The 20,722-nt window shown below is 34.6% G+C and overlaps 2 protein-coding genes across 2 annotated transcripts; both read right to left on the bottom strand.

Annotated features, from left to right (window-relative positions):
- Positions 1 to 1,116: 1,116 nt before the first annotated feature.
- Positions 1,117 to 2,335, bottom strand: LOC145133586 (reticulon-like protein B9). The gene is made up of 5 exons (XM_079068511.1): positions 2,158 to 2,335; positions 1,876 to 2,056; positions 1,675 to 1,804; positions 1,513 to 1,582; positions 1,117 to 1,432 (listed from the first exon to the last, which is right to left on the bottom strand). The coding sequence occupies exons 1-5, from the start codon at positions 2,258 to 2,260 to the stop codon at positions 1,263 to 1,265; spliced, it is 654 nt and encodes a 217-aa protein (XP_078924637.1). The 5' UTR covers positions 2,261 to 2,335; the 3' UTR covers positions 1,117 to 1,262.
- Positions 2,336 to 3,358: 1,023 nt separating this feature from the next.
- Positions 3,359 to 4,869, bottom strand: LOC145128654 (aerobic coproporphyrinogen-III oxidase (DUF1218)). Its single transcript, XM_079063475.1, has 3 exons — positions 4,659 to 4,869; positions 4,360 to 4,565; positions 3,359 to 3,833 (listed from the first exon to the last, which is right to left on the bottom strand). Exons 1-3 carry the CDS (start codon positions 4,749 to 4,751, stop codon positions 3,530 to 3,532), a joined length of 603 nt encoding a protein of 200 aa, XP_078919601.1. The 5' UTR covers positions 4,752 to 4,869; the 3' UTR covers positions 3,359 to 3,529.
- Positions 4,870 to 20,722: the final 15,853 nt, after the last annotated feature.

Raw genomic sequence — 20,722 nt, 5'->3', positions numbered from 1 at the left:
AGATGAACTAGTTCCAGATCCTTGAGCTCAAGATACTCAAGTGCTTCTCCTCCAACTTCTCTTCACTTCTTCCAAGCCTTTCTTCACAAAAATGAACTCAAAAAGGTCAAGCACACACAAAAATGGAGTATGAGGCGAACTAGGGTTTTATGAGGGTGAGGGACTGATGAGGAGGCCAGAGGGGAGGCTATAATGGGGTATTTATATGTCTTAAACCCTAAAAATTAGGGTTTGGCATCTGCCCGCATACGTTGGGCGTACCTCTTGGAACGCTGCGCGTACGCCCCCGAGTCCCTCGAATCCAATGTGCCACTACGCCCCGCGTACGCCAGGTTACGCCCAGCGTACGGCTTATGGGCAGCCCAACTTCTTGGCCCATTTTGCTAAGGTCCACCCCTAAAGGTCCATTGTCCAAGTGTTAGCCCAAAGCTAATATTAATTTACATAATCTAAATAATACCTCGAGAGACGGATGTTACAATGAGACAAGAGTTCAAGCTAGTTTTTCACTTGCATGTTTTCCTTTCCTTTTCAAGCTCAAAACTAAGAGCAATATGCTCTCTAGAGGGCTGCCAAAATTCAAAGATCAAGCCCCTTATTCTCGTCTTCTCTTTTACAATTTGGTGCTACAAGTGAAGGATTAAGTGTTGGTTCTCTTTAGACATATTTTAGAATGTGTCTTAAAGCTTAAGAACAACATTTTACAAGTGTTATACTAACATATTTTGATGGTTCTACTCTTGCTTGGTGGATACTTCTATAGAGCTTTTTTTTTTTTGAACTTAAAGTCATCTTCATCAACGTCCTAATTGCCAAAATAAACCAAAGTTTTCAAAGATTGTAACACTTTCCTTCTATGGTTGTTTTAATATTTCTTAGTTTTGCAAAATAATCTTTTGGTGGGAATAAAACTAGTTTTATTTTGTTCAAATCTTAAGTCTTCCGTGCTATGTATATGTTTTTGAAACAATTTTTGAATAAAAATATCAACAATATAAATATGTACTTATTGTTTGGAATGAGAATCAGTATTACACGAATACCGGAAAATAGGCGCATCATTTCATAAACAAAAATTGAACTATTTTTGCTAGCTACGCAATTAATGGTGAAATATTGGGAAGAAAATATGATATTGTATTTGATTTACATATGTATCAACATCACGTGTACATCTTTAACTTATACTTTATAATAATTCTATACACAAACGGTCATATATACAAGTTTCTGTAATAATTTATTTAACCTGCCTTTGCAGTTTATTTGCGTTTCTTTTCTTTCACTTGTCCTCTTGGGATCTTGCTAAGAACATTAGAATCAAATTGTTTCAAAACAATTTTCATGTCTCTAATCGCTTTGCTTACAAGGTAATCAACTTCTTTCTCATATCGTTGATATAGAGCCGGTAGGGTTCCAACACAAAGAAAACCTACAAAAAAGATGAATCCATTACCATATGTACAACTAAATCTATTATAAATTTTGAAAAAGACAAATGTTCAAACTTACAAAGGTATATAAGGTTCAAAGAACTGAAATGGCTTCCAATAACAGATATCATCCATAACGATATCAGTGTCTATAAAGAACCCAAAAAATAGCACATCACATGAATTTTAACGTCAAAACTTTATCTAATCATTTTTAGTTCAACATAAGTTTCACACATACCATGAAAAAACGAATGAGATCCTCTCCACTTGCTGTATAGTAAAATTCAAGTAACAATCTGTTTGTTTTCTTATATAACCATTTAAATGCTGCTTCTTGTATGGTGATTTCTTCAAAATCCGGAAGATCCCTGTATAATAAAAGATTAAATTTACATATAACAACTAATCGTTTTCATATATGTCAAAGTAATTAGCTTACCATTGAGTATATTTGGCCATGGTGTATGTGACATAGATTGTCAACATGCCAATAATGGCGAGGTTACAAAGAAGAGAAACGAAATTATATTCATAAACCTCAAAAAGAAACCACATTGTAGTAGTCCCAAGTAAAAGTGATGCCGATACTCTTGTGTTTCTCCATAAAAGAACGTCTGCTACTGAAATGGTGCACATCAAACTTTGTGTTATAAATGATAATTAAGAACATATACACATTTGTTGAATACTTCAAAGTGTTTTAAGTTTTTCTATAAAATACCAGGGCCATTTCCAATGAAGGAATGAAAATATATTTTGAATGTTGTTGCATTATTTTGGTGGGTGTGGTGATCATCTGAATCGGAAGACTGCGATAATGACATGGTTATTGTCTTATTGAGGTGGACAAGATTGATGTATTTTGGGAGTTGGTATATGCGATTTGTGCCAAAAAGAATAAGATAAAATGCCACTTTTATAGTGAAAAGTAGGTTCTAATCTTTGTTATTAAGAAAGGTTTGCAAAAGGAAGAAAGGGATGACTTTGGAGTTTTGTCTCTAGAATTAACATGTCCCAAGTTATGGAAGGAGTATGTAATAGTTTATGCTTTATACCATTTTATAACATGTGCCAAGTAATGGAAGGTGTGTGTAATAGTTTATACTTTATATCATTTTATTCCATTTTTAATTTTTATCTTTTTCAAAATAAATAAACTCAAAATCGTTCTTACTTTACTTAGCTTTGTTCAATTATTCATATGTATTCATCTGGCCAAAAGTTAACTTATAAGTAAAAAGAATGACAACTCATTCATATCATTATTTGGCCACTAGTAAAATTGTTTGATTTTGTTATAATTTACTTCTAATGAATACTAAAATAATTGAAATCATAATAGTTTGTATTTTTGTTCATGTAAAATTTTGGAAAATGGCTTAAAGCATTCAATAAACAAGATTTATTGCAAGGAATAACATAGAGAACTTGTACTTCTACAAATTACATGTCACATATTACTATCATAACTGGTTGCATTTCAAAAGCATTTTCAAAAAAAATCATTTTTTGGAATGAACAAATAACCCAATAAGTCATAGGCGCACACAACATCCCAACATTTCCTTTGCATTGCTTTTAGAGTAGGGGTAAGCATTTAGACCTATAGACCGGACCTGTTCCTGGTAAACCTCAACAGGTCCGGTCCAAGGTCCATCAATTTCTGCAAAACAGGTTCGGTCCTGTCCAAATGCTCATTTTTACGTTCAAGAACTGGCAACCGGACCTGGTAAGCCTCAACAGGTCCAGTCAAAGGTCCACCAATTACTGTAAAACCGGTCTGGTACGGTCCAAATGCTCACCCCTAATTTAGAGACAAGTTATCAGTCGAACAAATCCAATCCCTCAACATATGAATTTGAGGGACGTTTAATTCCCACCGATGAATGTTTTGCTTCCTAATCAAACATAGCACAGCCACATGAACATTCATGTACATACTCAACATTAACACGTTCAAACATCAAAAAGTTGTACATAATCACTAATAATTAATCTTAATATAATAACCTTAAACACAACTCTTAAATCTCATATTTCTTTTCTTTTCTTTTTCTATAATATAAATAATATTAACGAAATTATTAACTTAATCAAAGCTTTTCAAATTGACCAGCATTTTGACCCTGATTCCCGGTAAAACCAGATGAAGTCATACCTAGTTCTTCATTCTGGTGCTTTTCCCATCCACCCGTGTCCGCCTTACAGTGGACCGCATAGTAGACAATCGAAGCCACCATTGAAAGAAAAGTCAACGCGGCCCCACCAGCAAACACACCTTTACGTAAAGTCTCACATGAGAGATCTGTTACATGGTAGATGCCTCTGTATTTAGTGTGGTAAGCATTTTTAGCAGATCCTGCAAGTAGACATGCTTCTGCCCCAAGAAAACTGATCCTACAATTGAGTAGAATTCACAGGGTTATATGCAAGAAATAGATATGCAAGAAATAGATATGCAAGAAATAGCAATGTCCTTTTGTTCATTTGTTTTTATAGCATCCAACTTTCATTTCTTCTTGTTATGACATTGTAAGAAAAAGATGAAGATAAGAACTGGAACTGGAATTGGAATTGGAAATGGAATTCAATCACCATGGAATTGGAAGTGGAATTGAATAATGTAGCATTAATCGCATGATAATGAGATAATCAGATCGATTAAAGTGGTAACAGATAGATTATACTTTCCATGTGGAGTAAACGTTGGCAGTGTAGCAGGAATATTCCCAACACGTCAAATATCCGGAGTTTGTTTCAACTACTCATTGCTAAGTGACAAGTAAAGCACATCAAGGACCCACACTTTGCCCTAACTAGAAACTAAATCGGCAAATTGAAGATCACTGGATACAATTCAAACTGTATTTCAATTGAACTCTAGATGATATGATTGCATTAATAATGAATTAATGAAACTTACCAGGAGAAAATGAAGAAGAAGATCGCAATAGTCTTTGACCTACCCCTCACGAGACCTTTACCAAAGCATAAACACTTGGTAACACCGCTAACAACCGTCTGACTGATGAGCAACAGCCCAAACGCCGACAAACCATACGCCGTCGACGCATCGGAGGCGTAGACACAGTAATCGTACTCATCGTACTGGTCCGGCACCACTTTTGCCTAATAATTAGTAAACGGATGATAAATAAGATACTACTACTATTACGAGCTTCAATTACGGATATACATGGAGGAATTGAGAAAATTGAGTACCGTGCTACGGCGGCGTTCGGCGCCGATGGCGAGGACGAAGGCCATGAGGTGAAGGGACACGATAACGACGAGAACGGAGATTGAAACCGCCATTAACGAGGAGGACAGCTGGTGTTGCCGTTGAGACACACAGAGTGGTGTAGAGTGTGAGTGTAGACTGCTTTTGTAATGGAAACGGGGTTTCAGGGTTTCTTTAACATTCAAAGTGGTTTGGGGGAAATTGCTTTTACTTTTTTCTTCTTTATTTTTTTATGATGACGTGGCATATATCAACACAATTAAAAATTGGAAATAATATAATATCGTGTGGGGTGTTTAGTACCCATCAATGTGTTTTAGCTTGTAAAAAATAAAGAAAAACAGAAATTCATTTATTAATGAACTCTTACTACAACTAATGTTATGAGTAGTTTTTTTTTAACGGCGAAGAAAATTTATATATATATATATATATATATATATATATATATATATATATATATATATATAATAATTACAAGCAACACCAAAATAAATAAATGAATAAGACTATAAAAGAATGAATAGTTAGTTTTAGAGATGTATTCATATAATCTTAGTTCATAGGATGTTACCACACTCACCATACTATTTCAGTGTCATGTCATCGTGATATTATTTTTTTCCCTCACCTCACAAACTGATGGGGTCATAGCATACCTTACTACACACACAACATACATACACACACTCCAACGGTTAAAAATAAAGAAAAATTGTACCTTCACATGCGGTATCCTTACCGTGGTGCAACTGAGGGTTCAGTGTTGTGTTCACCACACACTGCGGTGCCACCTCAACCACCATAGTGTGCAATTATGGGTATACAGACCAGGCTTATATAGTACATTAATTATGATATTTGAATTTAAAATTAATGCATTCACAATGCATTGAACTCCATAGAATTCAATAATTGTTACATCATCTTTCTACAATCCATACAACTATATCATTTTTTTCCTACAATGCATTAAACTCTTTAAAATTTAATAGAATATTACAAAATGTAATTTATAGTATATATTTAAAAACTAAAAACTTTCATTTTTTACATTGAAGAGTTCAATAGTCATTGAACTCCAAATCTATTGAATGTCAATGTGACATCTGATAGTGGTAGAGTTTCATCTATTTAATGACACTTAGACTTGTCATATCATTCAACTTTCTCATTGAACTCATCATTGTGGATGCTTTTAGTGGTAATCAAACAACATCACTAACACGTTATTTATTTGTCTTATTTGGGTTTTTTTTCTTGTATATGATATTTATTTATTTCTAGAGAATATAATATTTAGGGTAGTTTGTTTAACCTCTTAACATTTCAATTAAAAAAGTCACTAAGTTGTTAAGTACTTGGGGCGTTTAGATAGGTTAAAAAGTATCTCTGAACCAATAAGCACACCAAAATATATCTCTGAATCACTCGACACATATAAACCTATTGAACCATTCATTTTTGCGAAATTTCCTTTTGATATAACCGGAAAACACAATTTCCACCTTTTTTCTTTGAAACATCCATGGCACTACACACACATTGCTCTCACCTTTCCATCGACGATACTCCTCCGTCTGTCCATATATACTCTAAATCAACACCACCTTTCTCGTCGCCTTCCACTTTCACTGAAGTCACCGCATCGTCGTAGTCCTTCCCTTCCGCTACCTTGCCGCAAGTAACTTTTTGAGTGTTTAGTGCTAACTTTTTTGTTATGAAATCGTTTCTTTTAATGTTGTTATGAAATCTAATGCTTTTATGTTTGCTGGAATCTTAAGTTGTTGCATTTGTTGAAATTGTTTCCGAAAATTGTTGCTGAAATATGATGTTTTTGCAATTGTTGGAAATGAGTTTCTAATGTAGCATTGTTGCCTTTTAATGTATTTTTTTGTTGCGAATACCTAAATTTGTTGTTGCAATTATTGATTTTTGTCAATCGGATAAAATTCCTTAAAGATCATTTAACTCGCAACTTCTTAATTGTATTCCCGTTGTTCTTTACCTCATTGCAGGAAATGATAGGATTGGTGAGCTTATGTTAAACCTAACAAAAGAAAAAACATGTCCTCCTTCAGTTCCTAGTATTGGATGTTGGTGGTTTTAGTGTCACCATGTCATTTTAAGTAACTAGAACTAACATGTGAGCTAAGGGGGCTTCAAAAATTGTATTCTATTATATGTACGGGGTTGTGCGGAGTGCACGCATGTATAAGATCGAATTAGAAGTCGGTTCGATGACTAGTCGGGGGTCCGGGGGCAGCGCCCCCGGGTCCGGGGCTTCCAAAGGGGCAGCGCCCCTTTGGCGGGGTCTAGGGGCAGCGCCCCTAGCGGGGTCCAAGGGGCAGAGCCCCTGGCTGGAAAGTTTTGGTAACCCTAAATCCTCATTAAATCCGGATTAATATTACTTGCTTCCAAAGCAACTAATGATGGCCCAACCTGGTAAAACCCTAATATTGTTTATTATATAAACGACTCTTCTTTTCAGAAGAGAGTTACAATATTAAGCTCTCGTTTTTCATCATACTTTCACAGAATCCTCTAGCATTTTAGCTTACGATTTCTGTGCCTAGAATCGTAAGTGTCCACTCGGATTATCCTAGGCTGAATTTCTTGTAACCCAGTCATAGAGTAGAAATATCAGTTCGGAAAGTGATATCACGATCCAAGTCGGTATCCAGATCTCCACCACAAACCCTAATATTCCCAACATTTGAAAGTACAATATAATCGTGCAACTCATCTATAATTACAAGTAAAAGATTGTATTATATGCATATTATATATTATAGGAAAATTGCTAAACTAACCGTTATAAAATGAAGTTTTCAAAGAAAATAACCATATTTTTCAGTTTTTGAAGAATAACTCATCCATTCTCTCGGATATGGGAATCTGTGCTTCTGACATATTTCATATTCAAGTTAATTCTGGAAAGAATACTCTCTTTTGGTTGGAAGATTGGTCCGGAGACAGGACTTTTGTTGATCGCTTTCCAAGCATCTTTAATATTGACAGAAAAAAATCTGTTTCATCTCTGATAGGATTAGATCCAATCGGAACTTGACTTGGGTGTGGAAAAAAACTCCTAGTAATTCTATGGAGTCTATAAAGTTAAATGCCCTTTCTGGCGCTGCTTTAGCAAGTGATTTTAGCTCCTGGAGTGGATAACCGGAGATGTAAACTCTCTTCTGATGGTAATTTCTATGTTTGTAATTTGAGTTATCCCATTAACTCTAAGATTACTACTCAGGTGGAGAATCCAACCGTTTGGGTTCACCTGGCTCCTCTTAAAGTTATTGGGTTTGTTTGGCGTGCTTGTATGGATTGGATCACTTCGGCGCTTGCTCTTTCTCGCAGGGGACTTTCTTTTTCCTCTCTGAACTGTCATTTTTGTTCTACTGATCTGGATGATTCGAATCACTTTTTGGTGGGCTGTCAATTCACCAAGGAGGCCTTGAAGTAGATTTTCCAATGGTGTAACATTTCTGCCCAAAATTCAGTGACGGTTAGTGAGTAGGTGGTTTTCGCGGCGGATTGGGGGCGGTGTCCTAAGAAACGTGATCTCTTGCTAGTTATCGTTTATGGTTTTCTTTGGTGTGTCTGGAAAGCGAGGAATGACTTGATTTTCAAAAATTTGAGAATCTCTTCTTTGAAGCTGGTGGACATCATTATCACTTCGGTTTTGATGCTTGTAATTGGGTTGAGTGAATCTGCTCCCCTCTTAACATTATGTAATTGTTTTTTCTTCCCTGACTTGTGCTTGATTGCAGTGGCTTTTATTTAATATCATTCCGTCGTATAAAAAATAATAAATAAATAATAAATAAACTATTCATATTCTGGAGCTTTTTTTAAAAAAAAATCAAAGAATTTTTTTATTTTGTTTTTGGATTCCAAATGCTATATTTCGAAATATTTAATGTCACCGTTTCTCAATAAAATGTCTAATTTATGCATTAATATCGTATATAGTTCACATTAATATGTTTTTTTTTAACTTTTGTTAAATTTAATTAAAAAAACAAATTTTTTTCTAGAAATTCCGGAATTGTTCTTCAAATTTCGGACTTGCTTTTGAAATTTCAGAGTTTTTTTTTTCGAAATCCAAAATTTTCGTCCAGAATCCGTAATGTCATTGTGGAATTAGTCAAAAAAAATATTTTTTCTTGGTCCGGAATACCCCATTCTAGAAAGTAGTTATTTTTAAAAGAACAAATTACACGAATGGTCCGTGTGGTTTGAGTAATCTGCACATTTGGTCCCTAACTTATTTTTTTAACTCGGAAGGTCCTTGTAGTTTAGTTTTGTTTCGAACTTGGTCCCTAATCAACATAAAAAGACTGATCTACCCTTAATATTATTTTTATTTTCTATTATATTATTTATCATTTTTAAATTAAAATAAAAAGAAAAATACCCATCGCCGCCCTCCTTCCCCTTTACCCCCAACAGATCGACTCTCTCCCTCTCAGCCTACGTCCTCTCTTCTCTTCTCAATCGTCGACACAATCTTCCTCGGAATCGATGACCCACCCGGCGATGACCGCAACCCACTTTGTTGACCTATTTCAGAAACCGGTTCGTCTTTCAAGCGATAATCACACCTCCCATGGTACCGGCTCCAACAAGAAGAAGTAATATACTATGCGGGACCTGGCGTCCGACGACCTATTCAACTAACGATTCCTGGAACGCGATGTCCAACGAACAAATCTTAGATCTCGAGGTTGCCTTGGCTGTTTCCGACCAAACCCCCCAGCTCCTTCCCCTTTGTTTTCTCCCTACCATCACGCCTCATAAAACCATTGTGGTCGATTAGGGTTCAAAATAGCTGAAAAACCTAAAGAATATGCGATGTTCATGCTCTTGTTACTGTTATACGAAATCGATTCTAGGTATAATCAGTTGGGCTTCAAATCAGAAGAAACTGTGACTATTTGTGACTTATTAGGCTTCAAATCAAAAGAAATCGAAGTTGCATCAGGTTTTTTGTGTCTGTGTGTAAGTGTGTGTTTGTTTATATAGTGTTTGATTTCTAGATTTGATTCTTTTGACTGGGTTTTTGGATTTGATTTCTTGAATAACTTTGATCTTGTGAATCGATTTTTGGTTAAGCATTTTTTTCTTGGATTTTAACATCGGTGGTGTTTTTCCAATTACAAAGGTAGTGATGGTGGTAGTCGTAGGTTAGTGGTGACGGTGATCAGATGTGGTTTACCGTGACAGAACACAATGAAGGGAAGGAGGGGCTGGATGTTTTGGTCTCTTAGTTTAAAGAACCAAAATATTTAACTCATTTTTTCAACATATTTATTAATATTTTTAATAAATAATAATGTAAAAAGGATAAAATAAATGAATAAGGGCAAATAAGTCTTTTTATGTTGATTAGAGACCAAGCTCGAAACAAAACAAAACTACAGGGACCTTCCGAGTTAATAAAACAAGTTAGGGACCAAACACGCATATTACTCTAAACCATAGGGACCATTCGTATAGTTTGTCCTTTTTAAAAAAAAAATCGGGTTATTTATTTCAAATACACATTAAAAGTGGTTAGATTACTTGATTTCTCTCTATTATATGCATCATATTCTGATCTTTGGTTTTAAAAGTGCTTTATTATAAAGTATTGATTTTTATATAATCTATAAATTTTAATTTGAAAATTTCAGAAAAATCTACATTTGAAGTTGTTTTTTGTTAGAAAGGTATATAGTTTTTTTTTATCACAAATATATTCAACAGTATTACCAAAGATCAACATATGTATTTAGAATCTAATCTAGTCTCTCTTTTTTTTTCAGTTAGAAACATTGTTAAGTTTGACTAGACATTTTTTCCTCACATGCTACAATATTTAAGCATAATAATGTTAAAACTATCAAAAACAACATAAAGAGCACTAACAAGAAAAACTTGGAAATTATAAGCCATAACAAAAAATTTTAAGTATAATTTTAAGTATACTGCAAATAGATTTTGATATGTATTTTTACCAATAAAAATTGCACACGACAACTTTCTCTTTGTTTTGAAAAAAAAAATTATTTTCTTTCAACATTTAATGTTAACTACCAAAAACAATATAAAGAGCAACAAAAAAAATAATAAAATAAAAAACTTCGGAAATATAAGCCATGACGAAAAAATTTGTTCCAAAGAATATTTTTGTCAAGGATTTTTTCGGAAGAAACTTAAAGAGTTATTCCAAAAAGAATGTCTAAAACCAGATTATTGCCATTAAGCCTGAAAAATAGCTAAACTAAAAAAAATGAAAAAAAAAATGCAAAAGATACAAAAGAAAAGAAAAGTTGAGTTTACTCCATAAATAACTCACTATAAATGATTTTTTTTCAGAATTTTTACCCTTTTGTTTATATTTAATAGAAGCCAATGATTCATGCAAATATCTATTTTTTTTTTCAAAAATCCAAAATTTAGTTAAACGTTGTAAACATGATTTTGATGTTTTCGCTACTTTGCAAATTATTTAAGATAAAAGACATACATTAATTGCTTCGCTTTAAAAAAAGTCGTGCTTTCCAACACGATTTCTATTTTAGATGCTAAGCATCTGATAAAACCAAGTTTGTGATACGTGTTATTATGTTATCGAATAAGAATGAACTTTAATTTAATTAATTACATAAAAAAACGTAACATTCTAATTATTTTCAAATAAATTCTTTTTTATAATTTAAACCTAAATTTATATAAATTTTCGTTATCTTCTTTTTACCCGCTTTACGGGTTAAAACGCAAGATTTGCCAATGTTTCTTAAAGAACCTTTTTACCATATGAAAATCTATATATAAACCACGATAAAATTAAAGGAAAAAAAAAATAAAAAGTAGTGTTAACCTTTTGGTTTATATTGTAAAGGTTTTATGCAAAGATGAAATTTTATGTCAACCTTTTGGTTTATATTGTAAAGGTTTTGTGGGAAAAACAATGAAAGATGTATTTTATGCAATTAACCTTTTAGCAAACAAGTACAAGACATTATTCTATCAGCCCATATTGGTTAAAAGATGTGACGTTTCAAGTAGATATTTCAGCAATAAATGATAATGTACTTTCATGGACTAATTACATAATTACTATAATTTTATTTGGTTTATTCTATACATACCTTAGGTCATCTCCAACTCATCCCTAAACTCTATTTTCCCCCATTTCTTCCCCCATTCTTCTCCAACCCTACCTCATTTCCATCTCCATTTTTGGAGATATGAATAGTATTCCCCCATATATGGGGGAATACTATTCATATCTCCAAAAATAAAGGTGAAGTTTGGTTGCTAATTTTAGTCCCTCTTATTTTTATTTTATACATTTCTAGTTAATTTATCTACTAATTATAATTTAAATGCAATATTTAATATTTATAATATCATGTTATATACTAATTTATATTAAGTTAAAATATAATATATATTTGTTAAAATCTAATTAATAGAGGGGTGTATTTGACAATATATATAAGTTATAAAAATGTAATATTCTAGGAATATACTTTTTTGGGGTAAAAAATAGGGTAGAAAATTGAGTAGGGTTGGAGATGAAACACTATTTACCCCATTTTTTACTCCATTTATTGGGGGGGGGGAGAAATGGAGATGGGTTGGAGATGGTTTTAGTATACTCTCGGGTGAGCTTTTTATGTCAGTGAAGAGTATATATATATATATATATATATATATATATATATATATATATATATATATATATATATATATATATATATATATATAAAAGTTTCTCTCTACTATAATATTATATTTTAAAATATATATGTAATAACAACAATATCATATAAACATTTAAAAAAATTGAAAACAAGGTGCTAAAATTAGATAGACTTTCCAAAAGACAATGTTTTAATAAAAAAATAAAAATATAATATTGTAATATTAAGAAACGAAAGTAAATATTAACTATCAAACTAAATAGACAAACAATCAAACCAACAAATAAGCATCAATACGTCTAACTCTACAATTGTTGCACGATTGTTGATAGACGTGTTAATAATGATTGGAATTGGAGTTGGATTCATGATCCAAGAAGAGGAGTCATGGGGTCTCGCCTAACATCTTTAATTGATTTATTAATGCATGTGAATGTTATTGACATACCAAATCAATGGATTTGGGACTTGGCAATGGATGTTGTGTATTTGTCAAGGAAACCAGAGGTGTTATTGATGATGCATATTTACCCACTAATGTTATGGCGACTTCCTTGAGTAATATCTTTCCTATAAAAGTTAACATTTTTTTCTTGGAGAACTCTGTTGAATCGTTTACCGACTAGAGATGACATTTCCTTGAAAGGTTTGGTGATTCAATCAAATTGGATCTCCTCTTGGTCTATGGAATATATGCATCATTTGTTTCTTAGCTGCCAAATAGCTAAAGATCTTTAGTACCACCTACGTTTATGGTGCGAAGTGGGTTTCTCTAGTCTTATATCGGTCACATATTTGTTTTCATTTTTGAAGATTTGGTGATGCCTTCGGTCAAGAAACAAGTCATAGAGGTGATTATTAAAGGTGCTTGGTGGTGCTCACGGTGTTTCCGAAATAAGTTGATATTTAACACGTCCAAACTTAGGAATGATAGAATTTTTTACGATGTTGTTGCGTTTTTTTTCCTTGGGTTTCTCATATGAATCATAAATTCCATGTCAAGTGGAATTTATGGATCAAAAACCCAACATTGATCTCTACTTTGTAATTTTCGTTTTGCTCTGGTTGCTTGCTAAAGCTTTTTCCTTTTTGATTTTTAATATATATCAGCCGTTCAAAAAAGAAAATTTTGGTGGATGTGGTCATGTGTACTTCCATTTGGTATATTTGGAGATTTAGAAATGATAAAGTTTTTCCGGGTGGTACGTTGAAACAAAGTGACATTGTTGATTTTATTCATCAATTTTCTTTTAATTGGTAGGTCAATAGGAACTCTAAATGTAATATTGATAGGCTTAACTAGGTTAAAAACCCTTTAAACTCTTTGTAATTCCCGTTCTAACTCTTTGAGAATTATGTATCCATTAGTTGTGATAATAAATCCAATTATTTATTATTAATTACTAAGTTTCGTCTAAAAACTTGATCGGTCATTTAATGTCAGATCTGATTATAAGAAATGTAGAGAAGGAATAGTAGAATATTGTCCTTTTTCCGGACGAATTAAAAAACAGAACAACAAATAAAAACTAACATCGAGTTGCTAATCTTGACTAGTAAAAGACTAAACAGAAGAAGCTCGTGTCCTTAAAGGTTTTTACATTGTATTAAGGTTGTAAGATTCAACATAAAACACAGGATTTGATGCATAATACCATTCTTTCCAACAACTATGGAAGAAGCAATAAACACAAAGTGATTAATCCAAAAAACAAAGAATTGAAAACACCTCAGAGCAGTCACCTTCATTGCCTTGCCCTCATCTACTCATCACCACCACTAGATTTTTTCAAACACAGCGAGTTTGCAGAGGCGGTGGCGACATAAAGACTCCAAAGACGGCGTATATATATGGGCTACAACGTTTGCTTTGTCTCGCTACTTCTCTGACGACGATGTTGAGCTACAAGCCATAGAAACTCCGGACGAACAACAGATCTACAAGCCTAAAAACATGAGCTAGGGTTTCTTATATGCGAAGGCGGTGGCGAAATGGAAACACGGGATCATGCTACGGTTCCGTCATTTTCGTTGAGTTACAAATCCGCTCAATGTTAGGGTTTTCGAGCTATAACATCGATTATCCGTTTCCATCGTCTACATTATTGGACATCTTGGGCTTTTTTTACGGTGGCGACGTTCCAAATATACGACGAAATCTTCAAACAAGATTGGCCTAAAACACCAACAATGGTCCATAAGGCTATGATAATGGTGGAACATGTAATGTCCCAAAAATAAGATCCAAAAATTTCATTTTTAATTTAAATAAAACAGTTTTTCAAAACATTGTCATACAACCAAGATGGATCAAAGTATGTCACTACATCATATCATATCAGAGTAAATCATAAAATGTGGAAAAAGGTAATGTGTGCTCTGCAATCATCCCAGGCTATTCCCTTTCGTTCCTGAAGGACCTGAAACATAATCTGAAAACCGTAAGCACAAAGCTTAGTGAGTTCCCCAAAATATCACATTCATACATAAATAAACACATATTGGGCCCCCGCCCCACATCAGGCCTCGATCGGCATTGAGTCTCACTTGGCCTCGGGCCCCGCCCGACATCGAGCCCCGCTTGGGTTACAGATCTGTCATTCTTTAGGCCTTGCCTGACATCAGACCCCGCCCGGTGCACATATAAACATATAAACATATAATCATGCTAACACATACGATAATCGCAAAGCCAATGGCATACAATACAGTCATCGGGCCTCGCCCAGCATCGAGCCCCACTCCGTATACATACCAACACATAACACATGCAAGAGTCACACAAACTTCTAGCATCCTAACATAATAATCATGGGTCAGAATTGGTGCTTTCGACCCGCTAATCCCAGTGAGAAAACTCACCTCGGACTACTGAACCTCACAGATAAATCTCTGGCTGTTGGCCAGCTAAAATCCATGCGCTATCAATCACAAAATAACATCCAGTTAATAATTGGATCCCGACTCAGACTAAGAGTCCAAACTAGGGTAGTTAGGGAAGTTCCCTTTCCAAAAAAAACTTGGCTCAAAGATAAGGCCCAAACCAACTGTCCAAAAGGCCCAAATTCCAAAATAATCACCAAAAAACCCAAATATGACCCAATTTTCCAAATTGGGCCCAAATCCCTTCATGGGCCTTCAACCAAGAGAGTCCAATCAAATAACATCAGCCCAAAAATAGAATGCTGATGACCTAACAAGTCCCAAGACTACTAAGGTCCAACATGGCCCAAATACCAAAAAGCCCACAACTTCGAAGCCAACTGTTGAGTACGCGGGGCGTACTCAACTCGTACACTTAGTGTACTCGCTTTGGGGCTTGTACGCGCTGCATACCAACTTGTACGCCCAACGTACTCCCCATCTTGGCCAACTTCTCTCATTAAGCTCCTATTCGGTTAAGACTTCAACCCAACACTCAGATTTGACTTCCTTAAGGTGGTTTTATCACGTAAAGTTGGCAACTTTACGTGCTTGCATGGCTAAATGGGGTCCTATAGCTCAAAAGAACTTAATAAATGGTCTTAACACATTCATGAGTCCATAAACACCTCAAATCTTTCATTTTTATGGAGAAAGGGACCAAAAGAACCATAGATCTACCATCAATCACTTCTGGAGTGAATCAAGAGACTCCACAATCATTCCAAGGACTCAAAAAGCAGAAAATGGCACAAAAATAGATCCATCATCATATACTATCAAGATGGGATCTTTTTACCTCACAAGGATAGAAAATGATGAACTAATCCCAGATCCTTAAGCTCCAAGCACAACTCCAAATGGTTCACTTCTTCTTCTCCTTCACAAAGCACCAACAAACACACTTTATGGCTTAAAACTCTCAAGAACTCACTAGGGTTTCGATTTCTAGACAAGAAGGGATGGAAGTTATCTAAACATGACCAAATGAGGCTATCATAAGGCTTAAATAGGGTGCAATACCCTAAAAATTAGGGTTTCATTAACCACATGTACGTCATGCGTACACAATGTACACCCAGCGTACGTGGTCCAAAGGTGCGATCATCCTATGGCTAGTACGCTAACATACCACCCTATACGCCCCGCATACTAGCTTAAAGGCCAAAAAGAAAGGATTTTGCACTTAGGGTTGAGAAGAGACATACCCGAAAATGAATGTTACAGAATAACTCTTGATCTTGCTTCCCTTAGATGTAAAATGGCTTACTTTCTCTTCAAGATTTTTACTAATGCATAAAACACCAAAAATGGAAGCAAGGAGGCTACGGTTTTCTGATGAAGGGTGTCTGGGGATGGAGGCTAAGCAAATGGGGAAACCCTAGGAGTTAGTGTGTAAGTCCCAAAATCTCTATGTATCAATCGGATTCACTGTGATGGTGCGGAATCCCAATCAAGTGAATGATGCAAAATATGATATGAACAAGAACATAAGATGAATATTCAATGCACACTATATTCGATAGTCCGGTACATAAGATTCTGATTACAATTGGTTTTCTCTCTGTTTCTCTCTAGAGCGTCTTCTTGGCTTATGGAAACACCCAAAAACGTCTCTCACTCTTTACAAGGCTTAAATAACACTATATATACCTATACCTAATAACAAAGGCCCAACCCTAAACCCAAACAAGACAATATTAAGCCTAACCGAAATCACATGTGATTTCGGTCCAAACAACACCAAAACATGGTGTTTTCGGTCCTAGACCGAGAACTCTAATAGCTTATGAAAAACAAAGTATAAACCACAATTTATGACCTAACAATCTCCCCCTTGGTTTATAACTTTCTTTTCTTTTCAATCTTCTCTTCGTTCTTGACTTCAACAGTTCTTAGAAAGATACAACAGTTCTTAGAAAGATACTGCCTAACTGACAATTTATACAGTTTCAATACTTCAATTCCTTGTGAAAATAGAGTGAAGTGTAATTACCACAACTCATTTCCAAGTTTCTTCTCCTTGCTCAGAAAATTCCGATACAGTCTCCTTGAGTCTCTTCTTCTTTTTGAATTCGCTTTTTAAGACAAACAAAACTTTGAAATAAAAAATAAAAGTAAAAATAAACTTAGCACACAATAGAAATAACTAAGAAATAAAAATAAAATTAAAAATACACTCAAAATAAAATATTTTTTTATTTTTGATTTTTCCAAAAATAAATAAAATAAAAATAAACATATTTTTGGATTTTTAAAATTTTTTTATTTTTTTTATTTTTTAACTCTCCCCCTAAATTTGTGCATAGATGAAAAATATGAACAAATTTAACAAAAACAAAAATAATAACTAAATTAAAAACGTTTTTTTGGGGATCAAAGTTGCCAAGCAATTTAATATCGTTTATCAGCACACGCCTGCATGTTTAGCTTTGGTTAATCACCAATATTGTGGTCTACTTAAACGCAAATGATATTGACAAGTTGGACAGACTATAAATGACAAGACATGTTATATTCCTAAATAATATTCCTAAATAGACCATTTTGCTGACGACGACCAAGGATATTGTTGTCCATTTAAATTCAGCAGCGAGATCTACAGACAACCTTTAATCATGAACCAATTCAATTTTAAGCTCACTAGAACTTGTTCCCCATTTCACGACATACCCTAGCAATCAAGGAATTCCAAAAAGCTCTTTACTTTAGGTGAGTGCTCAATTATTTGAGAGATAAGATAGACATAGAGATGCATATGTTGTATCCCAAGTCGGATATCTTCCAATCACGCAGAGGGACAACATATGACTAACAAAGATAGAGGGTTAGAGAAATAGAAATGTGCATATGTTGTGTCCCAGGTCAGATCTTCTGATCACGCAAAGGGGACAACATATGACTGACATAGCTAGATAGATAGATGCATAGATAGATATGTATAGAAATATAGGTGCATATGTTGCGTCCCGGGTCGGATCTTCCGATCACGCAAAGGGGCAACATATGAATGACACAGAGGATAATAAAGAAAAACAATTTCACACCGACCTACTTTATCAGAACCCCCCAGTCACCCTATTAGCACCAAAATTAAGGACATAAGTTCGTACGTCGAAGAAGTGTTGAGCCACAGTTCTAGATGATAAGTAACTTTAATGTATCTCGCAGGCTCCCTTGTTTATCTCACTGGTCCATCTATCCAAGCGTCGTATGGTCAGTCCAAATGAAACTATCTAAGTCCAAATGAGTTAACATTGTCAAGTCCTTTCATTGTCAAGAGTGTCTAGTCCTTTCATTTTGAATCCTTCGTGCCTATCAACATATTGAACACAGAGTCTAAAAAATTTAGTTTCAGTGCATTACACGAATTTCAGATTGCCCTTTAACACTAAACTTCATATCACTTCCCAAAAATACTTACGAAAGAAGACATATTTTTGGAATTTTGATTTTATAATTTTTTATGTTGTTTATTTATTTATTTATTTCTCCCCCTTAATTTGTGCATGGGGAAGAAAGAAAAAAAATAAATGCGGAAATTTAAAAAATTTGTCTTCAAAACGAATCATTTTAAGAAAAATCAGGAGAGTCGAGAGAATTCAAACCGTAATTCAGCAACTGAAGTTGCATCCGGATGACCTGATAAGAGCACGTAGATGCAGCAACGTGTTCATTCTTAGTCGTTCTTCACTTTCGGAACGAAGGTAAAATATTTAAAATTCAACACGCCGTTAAATACAATCCCCATTTGTGATCCTTTCTTTCTTCCTTCCCACAAAGGACACATACTCTCAATTAAAATTCTGAAGGTAATGTAGTTGAGAGATGTCTCATATAATGTGTCTAGAACAGGCACTATCAACCTACTAAAGTCTGATGATATTCCTCCATAGCTGCTCCAGCACATAGTGCGGGATTAGTTGGTCTTTGGAACCCAGTCCATTTTGAAGTTGGGTCTACCATTACCATCTATACAAGATACTCTTTCCCATGACATATCCTGTTTATCAGACACAGAAGATGAAGAAATGTTAGAATTAGTAGATGATTTAGGAGTGTGAACTTTTGGTATCCATATGTAGTATGGTTTAACCCATTTCTTGTTTGATCGGACTGATGCCTCAGCACTCGTTTTAGAGCTAGAACCAATCGCCGAGATGACGTCGACCTAACTGATCTTGGTTTGACTGAACCATCTCTTGAATTTGGCATCTTGTCCGACATTCCCTTCTTGTCCTTGGGAGTTTGATTCTTGGCCCTTTTAGCATTCCAGTCACCATTGCGTGAACGTGACCTCGAAGGATTTCTTTTGGAGGATCTCCCTCTTGGCACGTTCTGCCAACCTTGTTTGTAGTAAGGAACATATAAACGATGTGGGCAATTTCTGGCAATGTGACCGGGAGTCCCACAGTTAAAGCAAGTCTGTCTTTTCATATAAATCAGATTGTGACTTGGTCCTTGTCCAACTGAAGTTCGATTCGAAGAACTTCCACAAGCACAAGCACAAGAACATTTGTTAGACTGTTTGACAGATTTTTGTGACTGGGATTTTTCAACGGTGGGAGTATCATCATAACAGGCTTTTGAAACATTTTCAGCAGAACTAGAATTAGTTGTGTTCTGCTCACTCCCATCTTGCATTGCTTCTTTCTCTGTACATGAAGTAGAAGCATTAGAATCATTCATCTCATCATAAGTTTTTGAATTATTTTCAGTAGAACAAGAATTATTTTTGTTCTACTCATGCCCATCTTGCACTGTGACCTTATCTGTACATGAGGCATAAACATTAGTATCAAGCACCCTATCATTATCAATTGGCTCAATTACAGTAGGTTTTCCATACTATAGGTGTGTTTCCCTTGCTATCTCTTCCTTAGTCATAGGAGTGAAAGTGTAGTTGTCATTGAATGGAGGAGGAACACTATTATAACCAATACCCTTTTTGTCATTCCATCTAAGTTGTTTTTTAATCATTGTTTCAACTTTCTTACTTGACACATCAAATTTCTTAAAATTAAAGTCTGTATTTTCAAACTTATTTTCAATGTGTTAAGCTCGGCAGTTAGACTGACAATCTTTTCTTGAGCATAATCATAGTGTTCACATTTAGTGTTGTATTCTTCCCTAATTCTTTTTTGATCTTTGGTTTGGGCCTCAAAATTTTCTTTCAAGGGTTTTTTAGCCTTTCTGAGAGTATATCGTTCATATTTAAGGTCCTCAATTTCCATAATTAATAACGCATGTTGATCACGATAATGTTTAATTTTAGCTTCACAGGACTGAGAGCATGAAGCTTCATTGACCTCCTTTGTACTTTTGTAAGAACTCATTGTTTATCAAAAATAGATTTGATTGTGTAGCCAAGAAAAATGCCCTTTGACTTGAAACCTCGAAAGTCAAACTAGAAAGGCAAACTT

This window comes from Lactuca virosa, chromosome 8 (genome assembly GCF_052849685.1).
Source record: "Lactuca virosa cultivar CGN04683 chromosome 8, Lactuca_virosa_CGN04683_v6, whole genome shotgun sequence".
Lineage (NCBI taxonomy): Eukaryota > Viridiplantae > Streptophyta > Magnoliopsida > Asterales > Asteraceae > Lactuca > Lactuca virosa.
The sequence above is the reverse complement of the archived record's forward strand: the minus strand, read 5'-3'. Positions and strand labels throughout refer to the sequence as shown.